Source organism: Chenopodium album, chromosome 6 (assembly GCF_948465745.1).
Source record: "Chenopodium album chromosome 6, dcCheAlbu1.1, whole genome shotgun sequence".
Classification (NCBI taxonomy): Eukaryota; Viridiplantae; Streptophyta; class Magnoliopsida; order Caryophyllales; family Amaranthaceae; genus Chenopodium; species Chenopodium album.
The window spans coordinates 3964781-3976072 of NC_137839.1; the positions used below are offsets into that span (position 1 = coordinate 3964781).

Below are 11292 nucleotides of genomic sequence, written 5' to 3' on the forward strand. Positions count from 1 at the left end.
GGGTCACTATCTTCAATATAACATCAATAAGGCACGCATATGGACCTCATGGTCCTCATGTCCACATAATATTATTGTGAACCAGGTCCACACAAGTTTTTTCCATCTCTTACTTATGTATGTGAACTTTTAAGGAAATGCTTGTTTTAAAGAAAATAAATTAGTCAAACTTTATAAAACATCTCAAAATAAAAAGTGTTTCAAACATTTGGAAACAAAAAAAACTGATTTTAGTTTGGAGTCTTCGGACTAGTGTATAATGTCAACTCATATGATTTAAGTAAAACTTAAATTGACTTAATTCAATAGTCGTACTTGGTAACTATGAGATGGGCCTTGTCCAAGGCCACTAAGCCCAAGAAGAAAATCTCTTAGACACATAGCTATTCTCCATGACCTTTAATCTTTTTTTTTTTTTTTTTAGAAGGACAATACAAACGACAAATTCTTTTTATTTACCTTTTTTTTTATGCGGGTTTGTACAATGATATTCATAGAGCTCATTCTAGTGGTATGGGCTAGATAGGGGCATTTTCATATGCGTTGTTATTTTGTTAATGTCTGGCTAGTTCAAGTTTGTCACACATGCCCAATGTGTCCTATAGTCCAAGTCTTGTTTAAACATTATTACTACCTCCGTTACATATTATTTAAAACGATTTAACATAAAATAGAGAGACATTATTATTGTTGATTTCACCTTATAGTGATATTACTCCTATTAGTGTATCTACAAAGAGGGTGTTATAATATTTTCGTTTAATCCGATATATATTTCCCCCCAAAATATCCTCCATATACAAATTTTGGTTTTCAATTTTTATTTTTTATGGAGTTTAATATAATATTGTACATTTTTTTTTAATGCTACTAGACAGTCCAAAAATTGACAATGCAAATTAAATACTCCGACAAAAGATTGAATATACCTACCAATTACAACTATCCAAATAAACTTTAATAATTATAATTTTTAACATATAAAATTATACCAAGTACATCCTCATTCCTCAACAAATCAGAGAAAAAATCCCCCCCAAAAATTCAGATTTTCTCAGTATGATGAGAATTAAACCAAAGAATAAAACCACAAAGAACAAGAATAACAGGAATCAGATGAATAACATATTCTGCAGGAAATGTAAATCTCCTCTGTAAACCACTCTGTTTCTTGCTAACTTCTCTGTAAACCGGCAATTCATCTGCATCAGAACCCGGCACCAAGTTTGTTGAGAACTCGTCGGAAACCCGTGTCGCGCTAGCTGACCTATACATTATCAAATGACAACGATCACAACCACGACCACGACCACGACCACCAATATGTTCAGATCTTAAAGGGGTTGTTGTTGACCTTTAAACAAGAAAAGGTGAATATTTTTAGAGGAAAATAGAGAGAAGTAGATGTTGTAGTTATATAGAAAATGAGGTGATTAATTTTATAATGGAAGAGGAAGGAACTACTTTGCTTCCAATAATCCTGAAGGTTTGACTTTGAATAGTGGAAAGATACAGCCTAACTTGGGATGACTTTTACTTAGGATTATATAATTTCATTTTATATTGATTTGCATGTGATGGTAAAGACTAGTATGAGGGTTTTAAGGTCTAATTTATCACATGTTATAAGTTTTCTATTTACCTTTTCTGCAACCGGAAGATGTCAGATAATTGTGAGTCGTGCTTGGTTAACATGTCTTAGGGTTGGGTGAGCCTGGCTCACTGCCGAGCCAACTAGTATAGTAAGGTACTATATGTGTTGTGTTGAAAATGTTAAAAGGGTGGCCTAGACAAATTAAATTAGCTAATTTTAGTTTTGTTGTGTTGAACCTTGTCATGCTTCATCAAATAAAATGAAACTCGACATGATTCATGTCCCAGTTGCCCAACATATTACATGTAAATAACGTAATGCTTTGGTCATTTTTTTTTGGTACTGATTCTTACCGTACCGTACCGTACCATGCCATTGCCATCTTTAGATGTAGATAGATGTAAATCAATATTGTTGAATTGAGTGTATGAAGTGAAATTGAGAAAATTACTTGTTAGGTTAAATCAGGTGAAGAAAAAATCCAAACGATGAATGCACAAAAGGCTCATTGATTCTTATTATTGGTCATATTGGACTATTGTGCTTAAACTAACTGTGGTCGTCTTTCAAATTGAAAAAAGCTAATAGTTTGGCACTCAAGCAATCAAATTAATCTAGTAAACTTGGAGATTAAAGTGATTCAAACAAAGTGTGCACCAAGTTAGAACTAATCCAATCACAAAGGAGGCAAAATCTCTTTAATGAGAAAAAGAAATTAAGACAAGAACTGAACTGAATTTATTAGAGCTGAACTGAACTAAACTGAACTAAAAATAAGCTGAAGAAAATAGGTCTAAACAATATCATTAGTTAAAGTGTGACTAATAAGAGTGATGTGCCTTAGCTGAGAGACCAAGATGGAGATGAAGGTTGATGAGTTCGGAACTTGATATTAAGATGTTGAATGAATTGCATACACATTTTAAACTTACTAGATACATTATATATCTTGCGGAGCATTTGAGGAATATTTCATTGAGTTATTGAGTATATATATCACTTGAAAGGGTCTTCATAGAACTGAATATTTTATGAGAGAAGGAAATTAAAAACTAAATTGAACTGAAAAAAAGCTGAAGAGAACAGACCGTATTATTCTTAAACAAATCAAATAGATTTTTGAGTTAATCTGACTTACTAAATAACTATCGTTCACATATTACTTTTTACTGTTTTTTTTTTTTTTTTTTTTTTTTCACCGATGAGGTCTTAATCTAGTGATACAATTTATATGTTCAAATCTCTCCACCCCCCTTATAATTTGTATCCCCCCCTTGGTTCATTCGCACCAAAAACCTGATGAAGAAATCATCCGAAGCTGAAAATCATGATCCTGGTAAGTTGTACGTACGGAGTACTACTTATCATGTTTTGGAATCTTCAGATTGGATAAGATTCAATTTTTTTTGGAAGACCAAACTTTTGAACATTATATATCTATCTTATAGTAGTAATAAAGGATCAAGCTATAATTTCCAACCATATATATCTAGGTGAAGAGGATAGATGGAAGCAACCTTATTTATCATATGATTTATTACTAAGTTAATTATGTGGAAATTGTATAGTTAATAAAATACGAGTTATTTCTTTAAATGTTATCACTCTTTACTTGGAAATTGTGTAATACGGAGTAATAATTTCTTACGTTTTTTTAAGAAAACTGTTTAGTCTTGAAATTTGAAAGGAAAAAAAAAGTTACAGTAAATTGAATGATGTTATAAATAATTTATGCGAGAAATTTTTCACAAGAAGTTGACACATGTAATTTAGGGATGTTAGCATTATGATGACTGGTTTCAGTATGTAGTTTTAGTCAATTGATGCAAGGACAAGAAAAATAACGAGTCATCCCAAACTTATAAGCTCTTTTTTATTTAGGAAACCTTTAAGTTCATCTCATACTAAATAATCAACTACGTATTTGTTTCTACAAAATTTTCAAATTTTCCTAATTGCTTGTAGTAAGAAGCAAGAGCTGTTGTTGATTTTAAAAATTCTAAGGACTGGTTTTAAGAACAGTGTTACGTACTCCGTATAATTAAATTTAAATTTAAGTGAAAAATCACTTTGAATCTTATTTTGACTTGTGTTAAATTAAATTCCATAATACAGAGTATTATTAATCCACTTAACTATTACTCCGTACTCCGTAGTAACATTGATTATCAACTCATATCAAATTTGGGCCAGATTAAATTTGGGTGTTGTGAGTCACTTATAAAATATACTCTTATTCATTCATTTAAACCTAAAAGAGTGGAGTATGAAAAAGAAAGTACAAATTCAAAAATAAAAAATTAAAAATGGAGGTTTTTTTTCTCCAAAATAGAAAGAAAATATTCAGACATTCTATTCTATCAAATCACATAATCTAATTTCGATAATATTACTCCTAGTAGGGGTTGAGTAGAGTAGAGTCCCTAGAAAATCCACCCAATTTCAAATTCAAACGGTCCAATTCCTTTCTTACACTCTCCCTCCTTTCCTTTTACAGTTTATCATCTCTTCATCATCTTCATTTGCTGTTTTATTACACTTTCAATTTTCATTTTTCAACCCTAAAAAAATAATCATTAAAAAATGGAAATTAAAACTCCTGTAAAAGAAGCAGAGAGAAAAAAGAGTGTTGATTTGGTTATTTTCTCTCCATTATTTCTGGAATTCTGGGATTTTGATCTTTTATTTTATATCAAAACTGTATTTTTTTTTCCCAATTGAGTTGCTCTGTTTTATACACTTATTTTCTCTCTGTTTTTGTCTATTTTTTTGGTAGAAAAAGGAGAAATCAGTAATTTCAAAGAAGGATTTGAAGCTTGCTTTAGTTGCAAAAAGACTGTCTATGCTTCAAGATGATCATCAAACTGAAATTCAACCTGTAAGTTACTACCTTTTTTCATTTATTATTTCATTTATGCTCAGAAAAGTTTGAAGCTTTATTACTCCAGAAAATTTCAGATTTTATATTCGTTTCAAGTTTTATTAATGAGGTCTTTTGATTTATTTATTTGGACTTCTTGTTATGAAAAATGATCATAATTATCAACTTTACCTTAAATCTCACAAAAAGATTGAACTTTCCCTTAAATGTTTATGGCCCATTTATTCTATTGTTGGTTGAAAGTTTCATTTTTTTTTTTTTTTGGGTTACAGATATTATCTCCAGAGAATCAAAAGCAAAGTCAAAGGTAAATAAAAGGCCCTAAAAATTTTCAATTTTATCAAATTTCATAAGAGAACGCATAAATTATGTATACAACGGGTGTATTGTACATTTTTGTAATACAAGTTGGTAACTTTTTATGTCATTTGAACATGACTTGTCTTGTTTTATAAAAAATTTACACACAAATTTAACTTTTATGTGATTTGGCGCGACTTGTCTTATTTTATACAAGCCGGCTAGACATATCGAAAAAGTAATTAAGCAATATAGATAAGTTACTTTATTATGTTATTATATGCATATCACTTGTTTAATTTCACAATGCTAACTAAGTCTTGTGTAAATAAATCTTAATGATTGCTGAAGCACCAAGCCATCTAAGGAAATGGACACTAATGATCATACATTATTTGAAGACAATGTTAGTGTAATGTCCAAGTCTTCCAAAATTCCAACAAAAATTGAAAGGTTAGCTGATGTATTTCTTAATAGCAGTTTCATTTATCACTTTCCTAGAGTGTGTAAGTGTTAACACTGTAACTACTTGATGTTGTTATACTATAACTGGTATTGATCATTGTTATTGCTATGCGTGATTTGATGCTCGTCTGTACACGAAAGCCGCAAGCGAGCAAGGGACATTAGTGATGATGATGAGTCCTTGGAAAATAGAGAACTCGTGGTTTGGGTGCCGCCACAAAAGAAAGGAAGGTAAAGGCCTTAATGTAAACAAGCAAGATAAACATTATGAAGTATTACAAATAAGTGCAAAATAATAATTTGGGTGATTGTTAATTATGTATTGTTTTTCTGCTGATGAATTTGTGTAATTTGGATGGTTCTGAAGAGCTAAAAAGAAGAGGGTCAAAACCAATGATTCATCAAACAAAAAGAATGACAAGGCTAGTAAGATTTCAATAACACAAAAATTGTAAGTTTATGAACTAATTTTATAGCTTTTATTTTTGAATGTGATAGATTATGTCTATAGAGGCAATAGAGCTATGTATATTGATGATGTTGTTTATGGACAGTCGAAGGAGTGACTTAAGTGATCCTTTACCAACGGGTGACAAGTCGTCTGCTTTGAAAAGAGCAGAAGAGATCCAAGCAAATCTGTCAGCTAAACATCCTAGCTTTGTCAAATTGATGTTGAAATCACATGTTTCTGGGGGATTTTGGCTGGTAAGCCAGCAAATAACTTGTACTACTTCAATAAAATAAAAGGTTGCATACACTAGTAGGGAGTTGTGTGAATCATTGTACAAAGTCTGATGTTACTTGTTTTGTGATGGATAGGGTCTGCCGAAGAAATTTTGTGTTAAGCATCTCCCGGTATGTGACAGTGATGTAGTGTTGGTGGATGAAGCTGGTAAGAAATCCAGCACAAAGTATTTAGCTGCGAAAGTAGGTCTCAGTGGCGGATGGAGGGGTTTTTCCATTGATCATGGCTTGCTTGAGGGTGATGTATTGGTTTTTCAACTGATTGCCCCAACAAAATTTCAGGCAAGCATCTTGCACTTGAGTCATGATTGCTAAATTTAGTAATGTATGCAGAAATTTCTTATTTTTATCTGTATAAAATGGTTAGGACATAAGTGCAAATAGGGATGCATGTTTATTAACTTTTTTTCATTGTCCTGAATGAGGATTTAAGGTTTTCTTTAGCCCTTAGTAATGCTTGCCTTTGGCCGTTTTAACCCTGACCAAGTGACCATTCTTAGCAAAGTTGTGGCGTGGTTTGGGTGTATATAAGAAAGGTTTGATTAGTTTCCTCCATTTATAAGAATTCCCATGTTTTAGTCACTAAACAACCACAAAATTTTCGACTTCCTAGATGTAATTCTCACTCAAACCATTGATAAGGCCTTTTGAAGTCCCATTCTACAATAATTAGTTGCAACATTGCATCACCAATTTAAAATCCATTACTACTTCACAATGTTTTTACAGATTTATGTTGTAAGAGGACAAACATTTGGTGAAGTTGATGGATCTTTAAAGCTCCTGAGCTTGAATACTGGAGCAGGACAACAGATATCAGGTTAAAGCTCACTCTTGTAATCGCGTCTCTATATAAAATGCTACATGATGAATTATTTACTGATATCCATATCCTTATTTATCCCAAAATAGAGGGCAATAGCCAGGATAAGGTCTTACAAACAGAAGAAGACAACAACACTTCCTCAGGCTATCTGTCCCAAAGCAACAGTGATATTGAGTCAGGGCCTGAAGTACTCGAAGGAATTCAATTCTCAGATTCTGACATCAAATTCGAAAGAGTGGAAGGCTTTGAGGACTTCCACATTGTTGTTGACGGCCTCATTATGGACTCCAAATTCTCTGCCAATACTCGAAAGAAGTACTACGAGCTCTGCCACAGCCAAAGTTCATTTCTGCATGAGAATTTCCTCAAGGGTCTGAACTGTAATCTGGTGGTTGGGATCATTGCAGAGACTATCAACATAGCAGATGCTATCAAATCCTGTAATAAGAAGGCCTCTACTTCTCATGAAGATCTTCGGGTTTGGGAGAAAACATTGAAGGGATTTGAGATGCTAGGCATGAAAGTCGATTTCTTGCTTACTCACATTAACCAACTACTAGGCAGTGCTGTGGAATCTGACACAGCTGATGAATCAAACAAGCTGAAAGAAAGTATCATTAAGCGAGCTTTAGCCAAAGAGAGAATGAATTTGCTTGAGAATAAACTCACACAGCTGAAAGACTCAATGCAGAAGATCAACTTCGAGATGGATGCTGAGATAAAGATGTCAAGTGCATTGAAACAGGAAGCCAGCAGGATCAAGGAAATTATTGCTATTTAACCACTTGATTAGCCAACAGTCTATTTTGCAAGGCAGTTTGTGTATGATTTGTTGGCCATGTATATTTTGGGGGAGTGGAAAACTTTTGTATAGTTGAAACAATTTACAAATGACATTAAGTTAGGGAACGATTCTGATTTCTGATCTTGGAATCGAAACGTGCGTATGGTTAATGTATTGGACAGTAGATGGATGCTGAGATAAAGATGTTAAATGTTTACATATAAACATGTCCAAAGTGTACTAGAGAAAGGGACTAAATGTCTATTTTTCAGACCAAGAACAAGTCCAAAGTGTACTAGTCTACTAGAGGTGGATATAAAGCATTAAATGTTCACATATAAATAGTATAAAAGTTAAATTGTTGCAAGTATTCGGAACAAATGGAGCTCATTATTCCGCAAACTTGTCATTAAAATTTAAACCGAAGAGATTAATGAACACAGGCCACAGACCACACAACAAGAAACATGTAATAGAGTACTAAGAGTAGTAAACTATACACTTGGAATATGCATGCTTTGGAATATTATTAGAGAATGCCGGAAATAACATGTCCACTAAGTAGTCCACCCGCTATCCCACCCTTTTTACCATTCCGTCGTAGTCCTCCACGTACACTACCCGTCAGCCCACCCAGAGACCCTCCTTTTCCGAATGAACCTGGAAGTTTTACTGGTTCGTCTGCTAGAGATCGGGCAGCTGAGACGGCTAAGGCCATAAGAAGCACAGCCATGGCTATGAACAGCACACACTTAGTCAGTTGTGTCTGATTCATTTTTAGTTTGTTTTTGTGTTTATGACTTGATTGAATTGGAGGGAGTGGATGAAGCCTTATTTATAGAGTTAATTGAGACAGTTGTGTACAGCCCGCTGGTTGTTAAAAAATATTGTATAACATTATTACATACTTCCTAGTACATACTTTTTCCGTTGTAATAAGATTATTATATTATTTTATCTTAAAGACTTACAAAAAAATTGCAAATAAGTTGCCTTTGTTAAATATGGAAGAGAAAATAAAGAGAGATGAGGAAGATTGTTACGTTGTATTTCATATTCCATGTATTTCATATTCTTGGTAAAGTTGTTGGTGCCTCTTTCCCAGATGATAAACCACAAACTTCTTTTATATGTTGAACTACCTACCTTAACCATACACATTCACGACTAGCCTCGTGAATTGCTAAAATCTCAGAATGATTGGAAGAAGTAGCTGCAATGGTTTGTTTCATGGAACGCCAAGAAATGGCAGTACCACCATATGTGAACACATATCCAGTTTGTGACCGACCATTATGAGGATCAGATAAATAACCTGCATCTGCAAAACCAATCAAATTTTCTTTGGACAACTTTGGGAAAAATAAATCCATATCCTTCGTACCTTGAAGGTAACGAAGTAAATGTTTAATCCCATTCCAATGCCTTCGGGTTGGACATGAACTAAACCTTGCTAATAAATTAACTGAAAATGATGTATCAGGTCGTGTATGACTTGCAAGGTACATTAGTGCTCCAATTGCACTAAGATACGGTACTTCAGGACCAAGAATTTCTTCATCATTTTCCCGAGGTCGGAATGGATCTTTCTCTACTTCAACTGATCTTACAACCATAGGGCTGCTCAATGGATGTGCTGTATCCAAAGAAAATCTTTTAAGAACCTTTTCTATGTATGTTGATTGATGCACAAGGATTCCATTCTCTAGGTGCTCTATTTGTAACCCCAAGCAGAATTTTGTCTTTCCTAGATCTTTCATTTCAAACTCTTTCTTTAAATAATTGACAGTCACTGAAATCTCTTCAGGAGTTCCAATGATATTTAAATCATCAACATACATTGCAATTATAACAAATCCTGATCCAAATTTCTTTATAAAAATACATGGGCTGATAGGATCATTCTTATAACCTTCTTTCAACAAATACTCACTTAGACGGTTATACCACATACGCCCAGATTGTTTCAATCCATAAAGAGATTTGTTTAATTTAATACAGAAATGTTCTCGAGAACTAGATTTTGCTGCTTCCGACAGCTTGAATCCTCCTGGGAGCTTCATGTAAATGTCATTATCCAGTGGGCCATATAAATAAGCTGTGACAACATCCATCAAACGTAAGTCAAGTCCTTCTCTTATTGCCAGAATAATCAAAAATCTAAAAGTAGTTGCATCCACCACAGGAGAATATGTCTCCTCATAATCAATACCAGGTCTTTGTGAGAATCCTTGTGCAACTAAGCGTGCCTTATATCTTACAACTTCACCTTTTTCATTTCTCTTTCGCACAAAGACCCATTTATATCCCACTGGCTTTACACCTTCAGGTGTACGGACTACTGGTCCAAATACTTCTCTTTTTCCAAGAGATTTTAATTCTGCTTCAATTGCTTCTTTCCATTTTGGCCAATCATTTCTTTGTCTACATTCTTCAATGGATTTTGGTTCATTATCCTCATTATTATCCATAACATCTAATGCTACATTGCATGCAAAAACATCATCGACGTCGATTTGATTTCGGTTCCATGTAATTCCAGACATGATATAATTTATTGAAATTTCTTCATTATCAGGTACCTGAATTTCTTCTTGTATCATGTCTAAAGTCTCTTCTGGAGATCCTTCGGAAATTGTTTCTTCAATTTGACCATCATCAATCAATGCTCATTTTCTTTTCCGAGGATTCTTATCTTTGGAACCTATTGGTCTTCCACGTTTCTAGCGTGGTTTAGACTCATTAGCAATTTTATTTTGTCCTTCCGGGACATCTATTTTAAATGGAGCATTAACAGCTGGAATATGTGACTTGGTCACTCTTTTTGGGTCAGCAAACGAGTCTGGCAATTGATTCGCTAAAATTTGTAAATGAATTATCTTTTGAACTTCCAGTTCACATTGTTTAGTTCGAGGATCAAGATAGGATAATGATAATTCATTCCATTTAATTTCATTTTCCAGCTCTCTCTTTTCTCCCCCTAATGTTGGGAAAAGTGACTCGTTAAAATGACAATCTGCAAAACGAGCCGTAAATAAATCCCCTGTTGTAGGCTCAAGATATTTAATTATTGACGGGGATTCAAACCCAACATATATCCCCAACCTCCTTTGAGGACCCATCTTAGTGCGTTGTGGTGGAGCTATTGGAACATAAACCGCACATCCAAAAATTCTTAGATGGGAAATATTTGGTTCCTGACCATAAACCAATTGTAATGGGGAGAACTTGTGATAACTTGTTGGCCTAATGCGAATTAGTGTTGTTGCATGTAATATAGCATGTCCCCAAGCAGAAATTGGGAGATTGGATTTCATAAGCAATGGTCTAGCAATTAACTGAATACGTTTTATTAATGACTCTGCTAGACCGTTTTGTGTATGAACATGTGCTACAGGATGTTCAACATTTATCCCAATGGACATGCAATAATCATTAAAAGCTTGAGATGTAAATTCACCAGCTTTGTCAAGCCGAATAGTCTTAATGGGAGTATCTGGAAAATGTGCCCGTAACTTAATCAATTGGGCAAGTAATCTCGCAAACGCCAGGTTACGAGTTGATAACAAAGACACATATGACCATCTAGTTGATGCATCAATTAAAACCATAAAATATCTAAATGGTCCACATGGGGGATGTATGGGCCCACAAATATCTCCTTGTATACGTTCCAGAAAACTAATTGATTCAAATTT

At 33.8% G+C, this 11292-nt stretch overlaps 1 protein-coding gene and 1 long non-coding RNA gene across 2 annotated transcripts; both read left to right on the forward strand.

Annotated features, from left to right (window-relative positions):
- Positions 1-4183: 4183 nt before the first annotated feature.
- Positions 4184-5228, forward strand: LOC145634318 (uncharacterized). The gene is made up of 4 exons (XR_014113398.1): positions 4184-4231; positions 4371-4472; positions 4748-4782; positions 5127-5228. It is a non-coding gene; the product is annotated as an uncharacterized LOC145634318 (long non-coding RNA).
- Positions 5229-5307: 79 nt separating this feature from the next.
- Positions 5308-7709, forward strand: LOC145636526 (B3 domain-containing protein Os01g0234100-like). Its single transcript, XM_081688112.1, has 7 exons — positions 5308-5327; positions 5382-5471; positions 5608-5691; positions 5795-5945; positions 6060-6266; positions 6714-6804; positions 6897-7709. The coding sequence occupies exons 1-7, from the start codon at positions 5308-5310 to the stop codon at positions 7589-7591; spliced, it is 1338 nt and encodes a 445-aa protein (XP_081544238.1). The 3' UTR covers positions 7592-7709.
- Positions 7710-11292: the final 3583 nt, after the last annotated feature.